Source organism: Narcine bancroftii, chromosome 1 (assembly GCF_036971445.1).
Source record: "Narcine bancroftii isolate sNarBan1 chromosome 1, sNarBan1.hap1, whole genome shotgun sequence".
Classification (NCBI taxonomy): Eukaryota; Metazoa; Chordata; class Chondrichthyes; order Torpediniformes; family Narcinidae; genus Narcine; species Narcine bancroftii.
The window spans coordinates 121,196,252-121,214,548 of NC_091469.1; the positions used below are offsets into that span (position 1 = coordinate 121,196,252).

An 18,297-nucleotide genomic window follows, 5' to 3' on the forward strand; every position below is an offset into this window, starting at 1 on the left:
ACTGTCAGGGGAGACTGCAAGCACCTGTTTATGTATTTCCTCGATTCATATACAATACATTTCTTTGAAGTGCACAGCAAATGTACAGCATCCATTAACAAATGTCTGCTGGGTTGACGCTCCCTAATTATGAAACATAAGAGAAACTGGCTCTCTGCTTTGGTTAAAAAGACATCTGTTAAACTTTTTCTATATCTGATAATTCTCGTATTTGCTTACACTATAGAGGGAGGTTGTTTGGTTCATTGAATCTCTTGTCAGCTGCATAGCAATCCCATCAGTCTCAATCTCTTACCAAAAACATAGAAATGCTGGAGGAACTCAGCAAGTCTCACAGTGTCCAAAGGAGGTAAAGATGTATTTCCGACATTTTGGGCCTGAGCCCTTCATCATGGTATGAGAAAGAGCAGGCAGCGCCTGAATTTTTTAAAAAAAGCCGGAGTGGAGGGGAAATTACAGATCAACAGACAAAAGGTGATTAAAAGAAATGGCCAGGGAAGGAGTGCAGACCAGCATGGCCTACTTTTTCTCATTCTTTGAGGAAGGACTCAGACCCGAAACGTCGGTAATACATCTTTACCTCCTATGGACACTGTGAGACCTGCTGAGTACCTCCAGTTTTTCCGTGTTTTCGCTATAATCACAGTATCTGCACACTTTATACTAGCCTTTCACCTCAACTCAATTCTCCTTCCACCCACTCAGACTTGGGTAGTTTACCAATGCCAAATAACGTGCAATTGACTTCATCAAACTAGTGGATAATGATTGACCAAACAACACAGGAACAGGCCCATCAACCCATGACATCTATGCCAAATTAAATAAAAGATATTTGTAATAAATTATAAAAAATAAATAAATCGCAAGATTTGATCTGGAAAATACCTTGATAAAAGATATCTAACAAAAAAGGAATTTAACTTATGCATTGATCTGTCAAAAACTTTAATAGTCTCATAAACATTCCCAAAATGTATCTAATGTCTGTAGTTTCTTGATCTCTAACCTTAACCCTATGTATTTAAAAAAAATTGCTTTCTCATCTTAAAGGACACAACCATACCCACAACATACCTAATTAAAATAGTAAGTGGCAAAATTATCTAATCTATTCTTGTCCTTTTAATTCTTATCCTATGTTCAAGAGGAGTTATCAATCTACTTGAACACATGTATATGCTAAACAATCTTAGTTCAGTCTATATCTCATGCATGATCTGAACACAAACCTGAAGAGAATGAGCAGCAAAAAAAAACCTTTAAAAACAAATTTTAAACCAAGTTAGATATTTACAATTATATCTGTCCTCTCACCCTGTTCCCTTGCCACCACTCACACTTCTGATCAAGGTTTTGGTCATCAATATAGCAATTTTATTCTGCTATTCCTGCGACGCTTTACCCTAATAAGGGTTTTATGTAAGTGGCTGTAGATCCTATTTTGATATTGAATGAATATGAATTGTTTTTTTCTTGCTACTTTGATCTGTAGGTCCCTGGTATAGGAAAAGTAACAGAGAAAATGCTGAATGCTTTGGGAATTACAACATGCACTGAATTGCTTCAGCAGGGGGCACTGCTGTCCATTCTCTTCTCTGAGAGCGCCTGGTACAATTTTTTACGGATTTCACTTGGCCTCAGTGAGACGCGCGTTGAAAGGTAAAGATGCCTGCTGCTGAAAGTTTGTGTATTTTGGAATTATTAACCAATTAAAAACTGCGTAACCTTTATGAAGAATCTTGGTAATAAATAATGTAGCTGCATAGTAAGGAATGACTTTTTTTCCTCTTCATTCCCTCAGAACAGTTACATATATTTTGAATGTATTGTAACTCACTGAAGTAAAATTGTATAGTAAAATTTGATAGGAAAAAGAATTAAAGTTAAGACTGATGTTATGTTTATTATGAGGGTGACCTTGCCTATTGCATTCAGTGCCTGAGTCCAAGTGGAGATCAGGTGATTATTTTGCAGTGTACTTGTGCTCTGTCTGCAAAGACGGTCATGGTCTTCTGGTTACATGTCACCTCAATCCCCCTTACCATTCCCCCACTGACCCACTTGTTTTCTCTCCTTTATTCACCTTTCCCATTTCCATTTGCCCAAAAGACAGATACCTATTTACCTGGACTGCTTCTTCCCTGCTCTTCCTTTCCTACCTCTTCCTCTATCTGGTACCAGCTGCCAATCATATCTCTCTTATATGGCTTCATTTATCACTTTCCAGTCTCTCACTTTATCTTGTTCCCCCTCTCTAGTTCCATTGGATCATTTAGAAAAATGTCTTGTGGCAGTTGAACATACAAAAATACTGTAAGTCATCCCCTCCATAGATTCTACCTATCACCTGGATCTCTGTTTTTCCCCTTTTACAGCCTGTCTTCCTTGACCGCTCTCAGATCTGATGCAGGTCACAATCCAAAAAGTTGACCACCCGTCTGTCTCCACATTTGCTACTTGGCTTGCAGACTTCCTCCAACAGTTTGTTTAGACCAGTGGTTTTCAAACTTTTTCTTTCCATTCACATACCACCTTAAGTAATCCCTATGGCATAGGTGCTCTGTGATTAGTAAGGAATTACTTAAGGTGGTATACGAGTGGAAAAAAAAGGCTTGAAAACCTCTGTTTTAACGGTACCTAATTGATTTGTTGTGTGTGTACAGTTTCATAGCTCAAAGGAATTGGGCCAATGTGAGTGGTAAGAAAATGTTTGAAAACCACTGGTTTAAGAGGTTTCAAAAGTAATGATTTTGAAACTGACGGGAAACACAGCAGGTCAGAGGGATTCCTTTCCAATGATTCAATCACATTTTCAGTTTGTGCATTTCAGATCATATCTATACCAAATGTGAAATAATTCTTCCTCATTTTCCCTCCAGCTTTTGAGCCTTTTAATCTTTGGTATGACTTCTGGCTGTTGATACACTTGATAGAGAAAATGATTTCTGTCCACATCTTCTATTAAAACCGTTCATAATGTGGAATGGCTTTGTTAGACATCCTCTTAAGCTCTCTGCTCAAAGCAGAATAGTTCAAAGTGGAAAAACTACAGGAAACACACAGAAACTGGGGCAGATGCTGTGAGGTGGGTGGGGGGTGAGGGTGGTGGCAATTATTCAGTTTGAGGACTATTTACAGAACTGGGAAATAGGAAAAAGTTGGTTGTAAATTGCAACAAAGGTGAGGGAACGGATAGGAGAAAAGGAATATCTGTGTTGGGATGATGTCAGAGCAGCTATGGGGATGTTGTAGACATTACCTGGTCAGTGAATTAATGGGTTCAGATATAGAGTGAGAATACAAATAAAGGAACATGAGAATAATGAAAAATGTAGGTCAGGCTATGCTAATGAAGAGAAGAAACTACGCTAATGTCACATGGATAAACCAGTAGCAGAAATGGTCAATTCTGATGGATGATTCTGGAAGACTGCAATATGTCAAGATGGAAGATGAGTTCCTATTCTTTTGTTGAGTCTTGCTAAACAGTGCCGGAGGCCACAGTGAGATGGGTCAGAGTGGTATGGAGGTAACAGGAATCTCAGTGTCTCCCAACATCAAGAACAATGATGTTCTACATACCTGTCACTCAATATATTGTTTGTTTTCTCCAGTGGAAAAGAAACCACATTGTGAATATTGAAGCTGGTGCATCAGGTTGGAAAAAGTGCAAATGAATTGTGCTTCACCTGACCGTTTGAGTCACTTGATGTTGGGAAGGGAAGAGGAGTATTGTATCTCCTGCAGTTGCATGGAAAAGTGCCGAAAGAAAGGAAGTTGTTCAAAGGGATGGGAATGTGAGGACCATTTATCTGCCTCATCATTTTGTTTTACAATGTGCATTACTTCACACTTAATTTCTTTCTGCCATGTGTGTCCCCAATTAATGTGTCTTTTGTCATTAGTTAAATCCCCTTGCTCATCTGGAACTCACAAACAATTGGACAGTTCATTGGTTGCCATAAGGTCAAGGATAGTGGCTAATTAAGATTCTTCTTGCCATCCATGTGGAAACTGAAATATTTTGTCAAAATCTTGAAACACAAACGTATTGACAGGAATAAAGCAAGACCAAGTAGGAATGATGAGAAGTGGTTGATTATTCAGGAGAAATATCAGAGGAAGACAAAAAAAAAAATCTAGTGTTGATAACCATGAGGGTAGTATATGAAGATCATCTAACAAAGAAAGTTACTTGTGGCCAGAATAGAAGGAAAGTAAATGGAAATATTTAAATAAGGAACAAACAAGTGGAATGCATCAAATTAAAGAATCTTGGAGGAAAGGGATCACGCTTTTGTTGAGGTTTGTTGTGAGAGAGAATGAATATGACATTCACTTTTATTTTGAATCTTGTCTAAATTATAAATGTTTTTACCCAAATGCCTGCTGCATGAAAGATTTGGCAGTGATTGATCAGAGGAATTATGTGAATGTTCATGGCCTTTCTGGCCATCTAGTGGAGCAATAAGTTTAGTTGTAGAAATTAAGATTTTGGACCTGGTCCTTTTAACTTGACATATTTTTGTAAGTTCAACTGTCACAAGACCTTTTTCGAAATGATCCAATCAATTGCAACTTTCAATGGATTGGTAATCACACATTTTAACTTCGATTCTGAAATATATTGAACAGAGCATAATGCAAATGAAAAGAATGATAATGTTTGAACTAAATAAGAACACCACCTAGAAAGTAAATTAAAATTTAACGGGAGTGCACTTGGGACATGGGTGTGGCAGGACTTTGGATTAAGAGTCCATTTTTTCATTACTATGTGCAAAGCTGCCAGTATTTCAGTTGGGGAGACTTTTTAAATTAACGTTTGCTGGTCAAATTTAAACATTTTAAATAAGAGCGATATCTGGACTTTTGATACTTTATGATGTATCATCTTGGGAATGAAATTGAAATAACCATATTGCAACGACCAGTGGAGTCTATTCTCGCAGGACTCGGAATGTACAAAGTGAATGTTTTGAACCTTGAAGCACATCATTGATGTTTGTCGGAATGCATCACACAGGCAGATCCCATGATGCTGGTGTTTGACCCTTTTTGAGTTGGCACCAATCTCAGAGAATCATTATGCAGAGCAGTCATCCACTTAATGCCTGTACTTTGTTCTGCAGCATGGTTTGGATCATCAATTAACTGAGAAGGTGACATGTACCGCACAGGCATTACTGTCTTCAGGAGCAGGCTTACAGCTTCTGATCTGGCTAAATATCTGAATTTAACAACACAATGCTGGTGAAACTTAGCAGCTTCAGCCCTTCCTCAAGCCCAAAGCATTGGTCATGTATCTTCATCTTTGCTGCATGAAATACACTGTTTGACCTGCTGAGATCCTCCTGCGTCGTGTTTTTAATTTCAATCAGTGTCTGCAGACTTGGTGTTTTACTCCTAAATATCTGAATAGATCTTTTCATAACCACAAAGAGCCCAGACCTGAAACGTTGGTTACCCTTTATTCCCTGTGGATGCTGCATGACCACTCCAGAATTTCTCCAGCGTGGCACTTGGCGCCAGGACCTGCAGACTTTCTTGTAGTATTCCGCTCCCCCAGTGAATGGTCTCCAGTGCTAGAAAGTAAGAACAATATGGCTAAGAAGTTTTTACCTTTGTTTCTAATCTTCAATAACCAATGTCTTTCTTTGTCCTCAAATAGATAATTTCATAAATTATAGAGATCAATAATAAGATAAATTTAAATGCAAAAGTGATGTTTCCTTAAAAGACCAGATGAATATTAATATTAATAAAGTTATCACAGTTTGAAGAGAAATTCAGGCTTCATTTTTAAAACATCTCCATGTGTTAGCGCTACACATTTAGATAGAATAATAATATTAACAATGACGTGCCTTGTTGTTTTAGAGATGGTGATCGGAAAAGTATGAGCACAGAAAGGTGAGACCTTTTCTATATTTTATATCTGTTTGTGGAGATGTTGCTCTGTATAGTTCTTGTTGCTTAACTCTTTGTTAGAGCCTATTTCATGAAAACTCAGATTGCAATACTTAACCTTTATATCGTAACTGAAATGTTTCAGAAAGTAGTGGAACAAGCGAAGGTAAATGCTGAGAAGCATGTTCTAAAATGTATGATAAGATGTAAAAAGCATACAACTTGAAAAGAGGAGGAGAGGGTGAAGATGGCTGAAGGCCTTTTGGTGAGGGTGAAAAGGCCGAATCATGAATCACAACAGCTGTAATTTTGGGGCTGGAAAAAGTTGTGGAAATAGGTCACCAGGATTCATAATAATGAAGATTTTCAGTTCATTGTGTTGGGAGATGAAGATCCATAGGCAAAAAGCAAAGCTTGGACAGTTCATAATGTTGGTGACAGTTAGTTTGATGAGACCTAGTGCTTAATAAATCATCAAAAGCCTTGAAGTTGAATTTGGTGACCAAGTGAGCAGTACTGAAGAGGTGAAATTAAGGAACATTGACATTAATTATAATTTATAGGTCATCTCAGGGATAAACATTTTCTTTTCAGCTGCCGAGGCAAATTGGAAGAGATTTTAATAGTGTCTTATTGGGATTATTTAGGTTTTGCTTCTGTTTGAATATAAGAAATTCTGGCTTTTCTTGATGCACCCGGCAGTGATCTTTGGAGGATTGGTGTGTAAGGTGACAAAATGGTCAAATATTAAGGGCACATTGAGAAGGAGGATTTTTCACAATCCAAGATTTTGCTTTTCAGAGTGACTTTTGCTTTTGATTGAAAAATTTGAGCCATCTTGTGGCAGAGGTAAGCCTGAAATTCTATGGTGAAAAATCATGTGAAAATCTTCAAACAACCTTGTGGTTATGGATAAAAAGGAGGAATTCTCCTGTCCAATGGTACCATCAGTGATGTTCTGTAATCCATGAACACATTTCAAACCAGAACAAGTGAATCTTCATTTCAGTGGAAGTCTGGAGCAGCACAATATGTCTCACATTATATGTTTGCAAAAGTGTGCAAGGTGTATTTTACTAGAAATTCACTGGTGCTGTGTAATGGTGTTTTTTTTAAAATCAGGAAACATCGGATGAGCAATCTTGTGTACGTTTGTGCCTTTAATGAATCCTTTTAAAGTTCTTTGCATGTGTCGTGCCCTTGTGCGTGGAGGAACACGAGATTGATGTTGTTGCTGCAATACTGGAGTGAAGCACTGTCTTTGTGAATAGGAACGAGCACTGGCGCAAGTTCAGCACTATCTAAGCTGAGAAATCCAACAGAAAATTCTTTAAGAAAGGTCCAGATATTGTCATCTCTGTGCCCACTTTTGATTGCATGATATAATCGGCCTTGGGGACATGCACTGCACATACCCCAAAATCCCACCCTTGACACAAGGGGAAAATCTGCCCTAAATCAATTCCATTGCATGAAACTAATTTTTCCACAGAGAATAGTCACTGAGAACTTACACCACTGTGAGAAGTCATAACGATTCAAGATTCCTTTATTGTCATGTAATAGTACAGGACGTAATATTACACAAAATTACCTTTTGCCTGCTGCAAGGTAGAAAAAGAGTCACCATTAGTGTTACCTAGCACCTCTTACAAAAGAGGGAAGGAAAAGAGAATCCATTCAGAGTCACTGAGTATCTGTGGATGTACCTGTTTCATTTTGGACCTAACCGGGTAGCATAGTATAACGCTCTTACAGCGCCAGCAATCAGGTTCGGGGTTTGAATCCTGCACTGTCTGTAAGGATTTTGTACATTCTCCCAGTGTCTGCTTGGGTTTTACCTGGGGCTCAGATTTCCTCTCATCCTTGTAAAAGTGCTGGGGGTTGAAGGTCAATTGGATGTAATTGGGCAGCACAGACAAATGGGCCGAAAAGGCCTGTTACTGTGCTGTTATGTCTAAATAAATAAATAATAGTTTGTATTTGATGATTTCAGTCTGCAAGAAACTTCACACCTCTTATTTATTGGAATATCTGTTCTTTCTTCCCTTGAATCTTCCCTACGCAGTCTCAGACAAAACTAGTGTAGCTTTAGCATGCATTTTGCACATAGGACTTCCGAGCTATAGTGTTAAAGCATTTTCTGTCACCAAGTGATTTCCATGGTATATTTTCTGACTTTAGAACCTCTGAAGCAGAATTTATTTTTGAATTTTAGGACATTTGGTGAAATCAGTAAAGCATCGGAGCAGTACAGCTTATGCCGTGAACTTTGTCGTGATCTTGAGGAAGATCTCCGCAAGGAAGGACTAAGGGTACAGCTTTTCCCTTTTTTGCCGCCCGCCGCCACAGCAATCAAACCGGCGCTCTGGGTGGCAAGTGCACCTAAAAGCCAGCAGACCGCGCAGCAGCACTGTCCCTAGCAAGCGAACCAGCAGACGAACGGCAAGGGGAGCTTAAGGGCCAGTGACCCCAAAATGGCTCTGGCCCTGCTGCACGGCCAACAGACAAGGACAGCGTGCGGGGAAGAAGGGATTGTCATGCAAGAGGGTACCCGCCTGCGGGAAACCTGCTTTTGTTATGCAGGTCATTGTGTCAGTAAAAAAGGGGGAAATGGCGGGAACATGAGAGGTATAAGTTTGGCCTGAGCCCCTAATAAAACACAGAGCTTAATCTGACTGCACTCGCGTGTGTTTCTTTCGAGTAGCACACAGCTACAAACCAATTTTTTTGGTGGCTCTTAGCATCATAGAGTTTAAAAGTTTTATGATGTGATTCCCAAACATAATTAAAGCTACATAAAGCTGGTGTTCATTGTATTAAAAATTTTCAAGATCTTTGTAAAATAGTTCTTCTAAATTTTAGGGGAGGACTGTAACTCTAAAATTGAAGAGTATAAACTTTGAAGTGAAGACCAGAGCATGCACAGTTCCATCAGCTATTTCTAAGGAAGAAGAACTTTATGCTGTTGCATCTGAGATACTAAAGACTGAGATTGATAACATGCATCCTCAGCCACTGAGACTCAGACTTATGGGTAATGTATAAGAATCTCTGAATATAGATATAGACAGTAAAAGTCCGAAAATCCAGATGCCAGAAATCCGGACCACCCAAAAATCTAGACTTCTCGAAAACTCTCAGCTTTTGTGCATACACATTGTGGGCATGTATTGCGTAAGCACCACAGATGTACTGCCCGAGAATACGGAAAAATCCAAATATTCAGACTGACCTGATACTTGAGCAGTCCAGATTTCAGGATGTTTACTGTAGTATCATATCAATAATTGTTTATTTCAATAGCCATTTGCCAATCATTTTGACTGGATTCTCTTTTAGGTCACTTTGAAGAGGTGACAAATGTAACCCTGTCATCATTATAAAACCCTTTGCCTTTTGTGTTGGGTTCCAAGCATTTTCATTTCCAACTTGTTCTTCCTTAATGTAAGGGAGTGAAGTGCACAGGAGATTGTTTCATTTAGCTTAGCTATGTTATAGACTGAATGGAAACACAGAACAAATAAGAATTGTATAAATCTAAATTGTACACCAACTATTGAAAATGTAAGATATTCAGCATCTGCAGAAAGAAAAGATAAACTGATAACGATAACTTAATCAGAACCCAAAGGGCACAGCCGAAGGAAACTTGTGATTATAAATAATTCAGCAATGAGTTACTTGTCGAATGCATTTTAACCCATTCTGCTTTATCGGTCATGAAAGCAATACAATCAAAGGAATTGTTCATTGTATTGGATAGTGACGAGGAAAAAAAATCATTGTTTTCTGCTCATATACCTAACATAAGTTACATAATACAGTAACCTGATTTCAGCTGTTAACCATAAAACAGTTTATGGCACGCCAGTTCACTCAAACAACTCTGCTAGATCCCCCCGCCTATTCTCCGCCCATAACCCTCCAACCCCCTCTTATCCAGCTTCCTGACTCTGCCTCAACTATTTCCTCTGGAAGATTATTCCATTCAGCCATCACTCTCTGAGTGAAGAAGCATTCTCTAATGTTTCTCCTAAAATTTTGCCCCCTTACCCTCAACTTGTGTCATCTTGTTTCAACCTCCCCTGCTCTCAGGGGGAAGAGTCACTTGCATCTAATCTATCTATTCCCTTCATAATTTTTCAACACCTCTATCAAATCCCCTCTCAACCGTCTACATTCCAATGAATAAAGTCCTAACCTCTTCAATCTTTCTCTGTACTCTAGGTATTTTAAGCCAGGCAACATCCTTGTAAATCTTCTCTGCTCCCTCTCCACTTTATCTATATCCTTCCTATAATTTGGAGACCAGAAATGAACACAATACTCCAAACCTGGCCTCACCAACATCTTAAACAGTCGCAGCATCACTTCCCAGCTCCTATACTCTATACTATGATTTATGAAGGCCAGAATACCAAATGCCTTCTTAATCACCCTGTCAACATAGGAATCCACCTTCAAGGAACGCTGCACCATAACTCCAAGATCTTTGTTCTTGTGCATTCCCCAATATCCTCCCCTTTACTACATATGTCCTATTTTGATTATTTTTACCGAAATGAAGCACCTCACACATCTCTACATTAAATTCCATCTGCCATCTTTCAGCCCAACTCTCCAGACAAACCAAATCTCTCTGTAATCCCTGAAAACCTTCCTCGCTATCCACCACCTCCTCCTAATTTCATATCATCTGCGTATTTACTTACTCAGTTAACCACCCTATCATCCAAATCATTAATGTAAATTATGAACAACAGGGGACCTAGCACCGATCCTTGAGGCACACCGCTCGTCACAGGCTTCCATCCTGACAGACAGTTGTCCACCAAGACCCTCTTCTGTCTATCTTCCAGGCATCTCTGAACCCATCTTACTATTTCCCTATTAATCCCTCGTGACTGAACCTTCCTTATTAACCTTTCATGTGGAATCTTATCAGAAGCTTTGCTAAAATCCAGAAAGACTACATCAACTGCCCTACCTTCATCCACCTTTCTTGTCACTTCGAAAAAAACAAGGTTCATCAAACATGACTTCCCCTTCACAAACCCACGCTGGGTGCTCCGATTCAATCCCTGCTTATCTAGATATTTATACACACCATCTCTAAGAATACCCTCCATAACTTTCCCTACCACTGAAGTCCAACTTACAGGCCTATAATTACTTGGCCGACACCTTTTTTAAACAATGGAGCTACATTAGCAACCCTCCAATCCTGCGGCATCACACCCTCTTCCAGTTATTGTTTTTTTTTAAACTTTATTTATTCGTTCAAAATACAGATAATAAGTAACATATATAACAATAAACTAAACATGAACAATATATTTTATATATATCTAAAAGAAAAAAAGAAACGCCCCCCCCCCTTTCAGCCAACTCCTAAGGAGAGCCATAAAGAGAGAAAAAAAATAAAGAAAAATTAAGCATACATATTAAGATTGAATCAATGTAAATCAAAATGTAAATATTCTGAATATAACAACCACTTATTAATAAAAAAACTATAGTTATCACGCAAAACATATGTGATTTTTTCCATTATTAAGCAATATTTCATCTCATTATGCCATCTATTAATATTAATCATATTTGTATCTTTCCACGTACTAGCAATACATTTTTTTGCTACAGATAATGCTAAATATACAAAAGCAAGTTGAAATTTATCTAATCCCAAACCTTTCAGAGGTTGCAAACTACCCAATAAAAATACTGTCAGATCTAAAGGTATTTTAATCTTATACAGGTATTCCAGAAACAATTGTACTTTCTTCCAAAAAGATTACATACATGACCAAACCGTGTGGGAAAAAAAGTTCCAACAGCGTAACCACATCTAAAACAAATCTGATTCATGAAAACCATATATTTTTAGCTTTTCAGGTGTTAAGTATAATTGATGTAAAAAATTATAATTAATCATTGCATAATGTGCATTTATCAGTCTCGTTACACTATCATAACAAATATCTAACCATTCATCCTCAGAAAAAATAAAACCAATTTCCGCTTCCCATTTACCTTTAAATTTATCCCAACCCTTTTTATCTATGCCATCCTGTAATATTTGATATATACCTGAAATATAACCCTTCTATGGTACCTTCATAAGAAAAGTCTCAAATTTAGTCATTTCAGGTAAAATCTACCAAACACATGCTTTACCAAGGATCGAATTTGATAATAAAGAAACAAATAATTCTTATCAATACCATAACCGTCCCTCATCTGATCAAAAGATAAAAATTTACCTTCTTTAAAACAATCTCGCAAATTTTCCACACCTTTAAATCTCCAATATAATAAACTTTGATTATGTATTGAGAAAGAAATAAGTTGATTATTATACAATGGAGTCAAGGCCGACAATTCACCACTAGAACCTATCATTTTCTTTTTCTTTGTCCATAGCTTCATTAAATGCTTTAATATAGGCACATTATGTTGCTGTAACAAATTTACATTCCATCTAAACAAAAATTGATGTATTTCAAATTCAAAAATATTTTCCATCTCAATTTTGGCCCAACTAGGGGGCTGTTCCAAATCCATCAATGAACTAATAAATTTAAGTTGGGCTGCTTCATAATAATTTTGAAAATGTGGTAAACGTAATCCCCCTAGGTCATATTTCCAAGTTAATTTATTCAAGGCTACTCTTGAAAATTTACTGCTCCATAAAAACTCCCTAACCATCTCTTCCAGTTATTGTTGAAAAATCACTGACAGTGCCTCCGCTATTTGCTCCCTGACCTCGCTTAACGTCCTGGGGAAAATCCCATCAGGACCAGGAGACATCCACTTTTATTGATCCTATAAGATCCAAAACCCTCTCTTTACTAATCCCTATCTTTTCCATAACTATGCCATTTGCCTCACTTATCTCACAATGTCCTTTTCCTTCGTGAATACAGATGAGAAAAAAAATCATTTAATATCTCTCCCTATCTGATACGGTTCCTCGCACAGTTCACCGCTCTCATTTTCCAGCGGTCCTATTCTATCCTTAACTTGCCTTTTACTATTCACATATCTGTAAAAACTCTTAGGATTCACTTTTACCTCATCAGCTATTGACACCTCATACCTTCTTTTTGCCTTTCTGATTTTCTTCTTAAGGTTTTTTCTGCAATCTATGTAATAATCATGCATCTTATCCATTTTTTTTTTTGCTTCTTAAATTTAGTAAATGCTCCCTCTTATCCTGAACCAACTTTCTTATTTTTCCAGAAAACCACGCTTCCCTTAAGCTTTTGGCCTTGCCTTTTGATCTGACTGGCACATAAAGATCCTGAACTTTCAATATCTCTTCTTTAAATACCCTCCAAATCTCCTCTGCATCCTTTCCAGAAAAAGATCAGCCCATATAATTTTCTGCAAATCCCTTCTCATTTCTTCAAATCTAGCCTTCCCCCCCCACTCGAAGACCTTCAACCTTGGATCTGACCTATCTCTTTCCATATTTAAGTTGAAGCCAATGGACCCATGATCACTAGATTCAAAGTTCTCACCAATGCACACTTCTGTCACCTGCCCTATTCCGTTCCCTAACAACAGATCTAACATTGCCTCCCCTCTAGTAGGCACCTCAACATACTGCTGTAAAAAGCAATCCTGAACACATTGTACCAAGTCCAAGCCATCCTGCCCTCTCACTGATTGTGTTTCTCAATCAATGTTAGGAAAATTGAAATCCCTAACAATCACAACCCTATTTCTACTACACATCTCAGCTATTTCCCTGCACATTTGCTCTTCTAGTACCCTATCCTCTTTTGGGGGCCCTATATTTGTAGCCTCACCTTTCTTATTTTTTAGTTCAACCCACAGAGCCTCGTGCGATGAGTCCTCCAGTCTATCCTGCCTCAGCACCACTGTAATATCTTCCCTGACAAGCAACACCACACCTCCCCCTCGTACCCCGCCAATTCTGTCACGTCTAAAGCAGCAAAATCCCGGAATATTTAGCTGCCAGTCACAACCCTCCTTCAACCACGTCTAACTAATTACTATCACATCACAACGCCAAGTGTCAATCCAATTATTACTATGGCCACTATTTATTACCTGCTGCTGTTGCATAGAAACATAGAAGATAGGAGCAGGAGTAGGTCATTTGACCCTTCGAGCCTGCTCCGCCATTCAACGAGATCATGGCTGATCTTAAAGTTCAGTACCCCGTCCCCGCCTTCGCTCCGTAACCTTTAATACCCTTATACTGAAGAAATAGATCTAATTCCCTCTTAAATATATTTAATGAACCTGCCTCTACTGCCTTCTGTGGCAATGAATTCCACAGATTCACCACCCTCTGGGTAAAGAAATTCCTCCTCATCTCGGTCCTAAATGGTTTGCCTATTATCCTCAAACCATGGCCCCGGGTTCTGGATTTCCCATCATTGGAAACATCCCATCTGCATCCACTCTGTCCAGTCCTGCCAGAATTTTATACATCTCTATGAGATCCCCTCGCAATCTTCTAAACTCCAGGGAGTACAATCCCAATTTGCGCAATCTTTCCTCATAAGTCATTCCTGCCATTCCAGGTATCAGCCTGGTGAATCGCCTCTGCACTCCCTCCATTGCAAGAACATCCTTCCTTAGATAAGGTGACCAAAACTGCACACAATACTCCAGGTGGGGTCTCACCAAGGCCCTGTACAGCTGCAGTAAGGTATCCTTGTTCCTATACTCAAACCCTCTTGATATGAAGGCCAACATACCATTTGCCTTTTTAACCGCCTGCTGTACCTGCATGCTTGCCTTCAGAGACTGATGTACAAGTACCCTAGGTCTCTCTGCATTTCCCCATCTCTTAATCTATTGCCATTCAAATAGTAATCTGCCCTCCGGTTTGTATTACCAAAGTGGATAACCTCACATTTATCCACATTGTAGTGCATTTGCCATGTATCTGCCCAGTCCCTCAATTTATCCAAATCACACTGGAGCTTCCTGACCCCCTCTTCCGTGCACACAACCCCTCCTAGCTTAGTGTCATCTCCAGATTGTGTGAAAAAGCCTTTGTTCTTTGCCTAAAGACTCTGTTCATGTTATCCTCCCTGACATGAACCCTTGTCCCCAACCATACTAGTTTAAAGCCCAGCAAACACCCCTGCCTGGAAACTAATACCTCTGAGATTTAGATGTATTCCATCCTTACAGTGTAGGTCCCATCTCCCCCAGAAATGGTCCCAGTGATCCAAGAACTTAAAACCCTGTCTTTTGCTCCACCCCTTCAGCCACACATTCAATCTCCACCTGACTCTATTTTTCCCCTCACTATCACATGGCACAGAAAGTAATCAGGAGATTACACCCTTAGTGGTCTTCTTCTGAGCTTTACTCCTTATATTCGTTTTGCAGGACCACTTCTTCCTTCCTACCAATGTCGTTGGGACCAACGTGAACCACGACCTCAGGCTCTTTCCCTTCCCCCTTTAGGATGTTCTGGACTTGTGTTGCCACATCCCTGACCCTGGCACCAGGAAGGCAAACCACCATCTGGTTTTCTTCATCTCATCCACAAAATCCTCTCTCTGTCCACCTCACCAGTGAGTCCCCTATAACTATCGCCTTATTCTTCCTATTACTTCCTTTCTGGGCTACAGAGGCTGACCCTACACCTCTGCCTACCTTAGCGTGACTATCCCCTTCCTCAGTACTCAAGGAGGAGGAGCGATTTCTGACGATTTCAGGCTCAGATGCTCTTTCTGGAGCCCAACCTTTCTCTTTATTCTTCCTAACAGTAACCCACTGCCCCATCTCCCGTGGGCCAGGTGTGTGACCACCTGACTATAACTCCTATCTATGATGCCAAAGCGAGGTCATCGAGCTGCAGCTCAAGGTCCCTGACTCGGTCCCTTAGACGCTGCAGCTCAGCCTACTTAGTGCACACGTGGACATTCGGGAGGTTAGAAGACTCCATGACTTCCCACATGTGACAAAGGGAGCAGAAAACTGCCCTCACTCATCCTTCCTTCTTCTCCTTGTACCTTACCAGTGTAAATATGAAAAGATATATATTAAACTAATTATGACCGTCTTACCTAATTTCAGATATGCCTGTCGAAGCCCCACTCCTTCACCGGGCCACTCCATGTGCCTCCCCTCTTATTTATTGGCCCACTAACCAATTGACCTATTAACCAATTAATTATTTAATTAATTAGGCCTTGCCCAGTAAATGCCCTTAGAATATTATCTCTTACCTGCTCACCTCATGGGTGAAAGAACTAATAGAGTATACTTGATTTTTTTTGTAGAAAGCAATGAAGGTTGACCATGATTTCATTAAGAAAACCATCAAATTTGTTTTGAATTTTTAAATTTTACTTGACACATTTGTATCATTTCACATTTCTCTTGGGTCAAACAGAGCCACAAGTCTTCCACTAGTTGATAGAGTGAGGGATTAGCTGACTTTAATTTGCTTTCCTGCTTTTAATTCTTCATATTAATTATAAGGGGATGGTGTCTCTTTGGAGAATGCTGAGCATCCTTGCATGGACGTGATAAATAATGGGCCTAATATGTTGTTTCATTCGACTGCTATTTAATATCAAAATCTATTATTTTTACATACTTAGTTTCAGTGCCCAAAATATCTTAGAATTTTTCTCTCTTTTAATTCTCATGGGAACTATTTAATCTTGTTAAATTTTCACCATTACACAATTACTTTATTATTGTTTCCCTACAAGGTCTCCGCATTTCTGGGTTTATCCATCAAGGTGAGAAAAAATCTAACCAGCAAAGTATCATCAATTTTTTCCATACTGGAAAATCTGACAGTCCAGTTTGCAGCTCTGATTCTGAGGGGATAGATTTGAAGAACCAAACAGAACTAGTAGAAACAGCCAAAAAAGAAAGTTTCTTCAATAAAAAGCGACAACAAAATGATCAGCGGTCTTTTTTCGGCCAAGTACTTGAAGTCAAACAAGGAAAGTGCAAACCTGTCATAACTCCCTCAGCATGTACAATGGATGAAATGCAACTCAAAAGCAGTGGCCTGACACCAGCATTAAAGGTTACTCGCATTTGTCCAAAATGTTTCAAAAGACTAAGCATATCAACGTCAGAGAAACTGAAGAATCAAATTGACCATTGCATCTGTCCTACAGAAGAAGCCATTACTTCAAAGACAAGTTGTACAATCACGAGGGACACATCCAGCTTGGAAAATTATTTAGAAAATGAAAAAAATATGGATCTGAATGAATTAAATGGAACAGAATATCAGGAGAATCTCTCACAAACATACCTGAGGAATACAGAAATGGATTTGCATGAAAAACTTGAAAGGAACAGTCTTGATGGTGAATTGTCATTTACAAACAGTACCTTCCCAATTAAACAATCTGATCACCAAATTTATCTTAAAGATCACATGCAGCTTGTTTATAGATCACCAAGAACTCTGAAACCCATTAAACATAAAGCTATTTTAGATGAAGAAAATGAATTTTCAAATCATACAATTGAAATGTCTGCTGAAATTACTCATGCAACACAGAAAAAATTGCAATTTGATTTAACTGAATCTAATACCAGCAGGTTAAATCAGCCATCGTTTTCACAACTTGACCTATCAAGACAGGGTGCTCAGCAACAGTCCGACCAGGTAGATAGGCATTCCAGATCTAAGGAGGAAAGGCTGTCTTCTCAATCAGAAGAGCCAATTGGTCTGGTATGTCCAATCTGCAACATTAGGCAAGAAACAACTGATCTATCCTTGTTCAACAAGCATGTTGATATCTGTCTAAATCAAGGGGTTATACAAGAACTAACTGAAAGATCAATGCAACCTGTTTCAACGGACTGCACTTCAAATGGAGTAGGTGAGTGATCTTATATTCACATAACAATTTTCAGTATTGTGTGTTAATTTGGGCCTTTTAGAGGGGAATATATTTTGAAGGCCACTTGTGTTGCCTTCAGAAGAAATATAAGGACTCCAAAAACCAATCAGAATAAAGAAGGGAGGGGTACAGGAAAAACCCTTTCAAATGACAACCTAGAGCTAGGCCAATAGAAAGGACACTGGATAGGAATTTTTTACTGTTCTTTAGTCTCTCAAATTGGTTGCTGTGATGGAGAGCAACTACCTGTTGACCAGCTATATTTGTGCATAATGGCTTTGTAGTATCATGGAGGTACGCTGACACATTTGTAGGATAGGTTAACATCAAATTTTTTAAAAATTAAACCTGAATCATTTCAATAAAAAAAAAACACATTGGCAAAATCAAACCATAGTTTGTACATTTTGTATGCACTTCCCAAAATGTTTTCTTCTGGGGGGAGCTGCCAAAGTGTCCTCTAAAGTGAGGTGCTTAATTGAAGGGAGGAAAAGTAGATTGGGTTACT

The 18,297-nt window shown here is 38.9% G+C and overlaps 1 protein-coding gene across 7 annotated transcripts in view; it reads left to right on the forward strand.

The window, feature by feature from the left end:
• polk (polymerase (DNA directed) kappa) overlaps positions 1–18,297 on the forward strand; it is a 142,369-nt gene that overhangs the window by 114,723 nt on the left and 9,349 nt on the right. For all 7 annotated transcript variants that reach the window (XM_069937518.1, XM_069937479.1, XM_069937512.1 and 4 more), the window contains 5 exons: positions 1,496–1,662; positions 5,884–5,916; positions 8,132–8,228; positions 8,779–8,950; positions 16,632–17,768. In XM_069937518.1, coding sequence (XP_069793619.1) covers positions 1,496–1,662; positions 5,884–5,916; positions 8,132–8,228; positions 8,779–8,950; positions 16,632–17,768 — 1,606 coding nt within the window. The remainder of the gene's footprint in view (positions 1–1,495; positions 1,663–5,883; positions 5,917–8,131; positions 8,229–8,778; positions 8,951–16,631; positions 17,769–18,297) is intronic.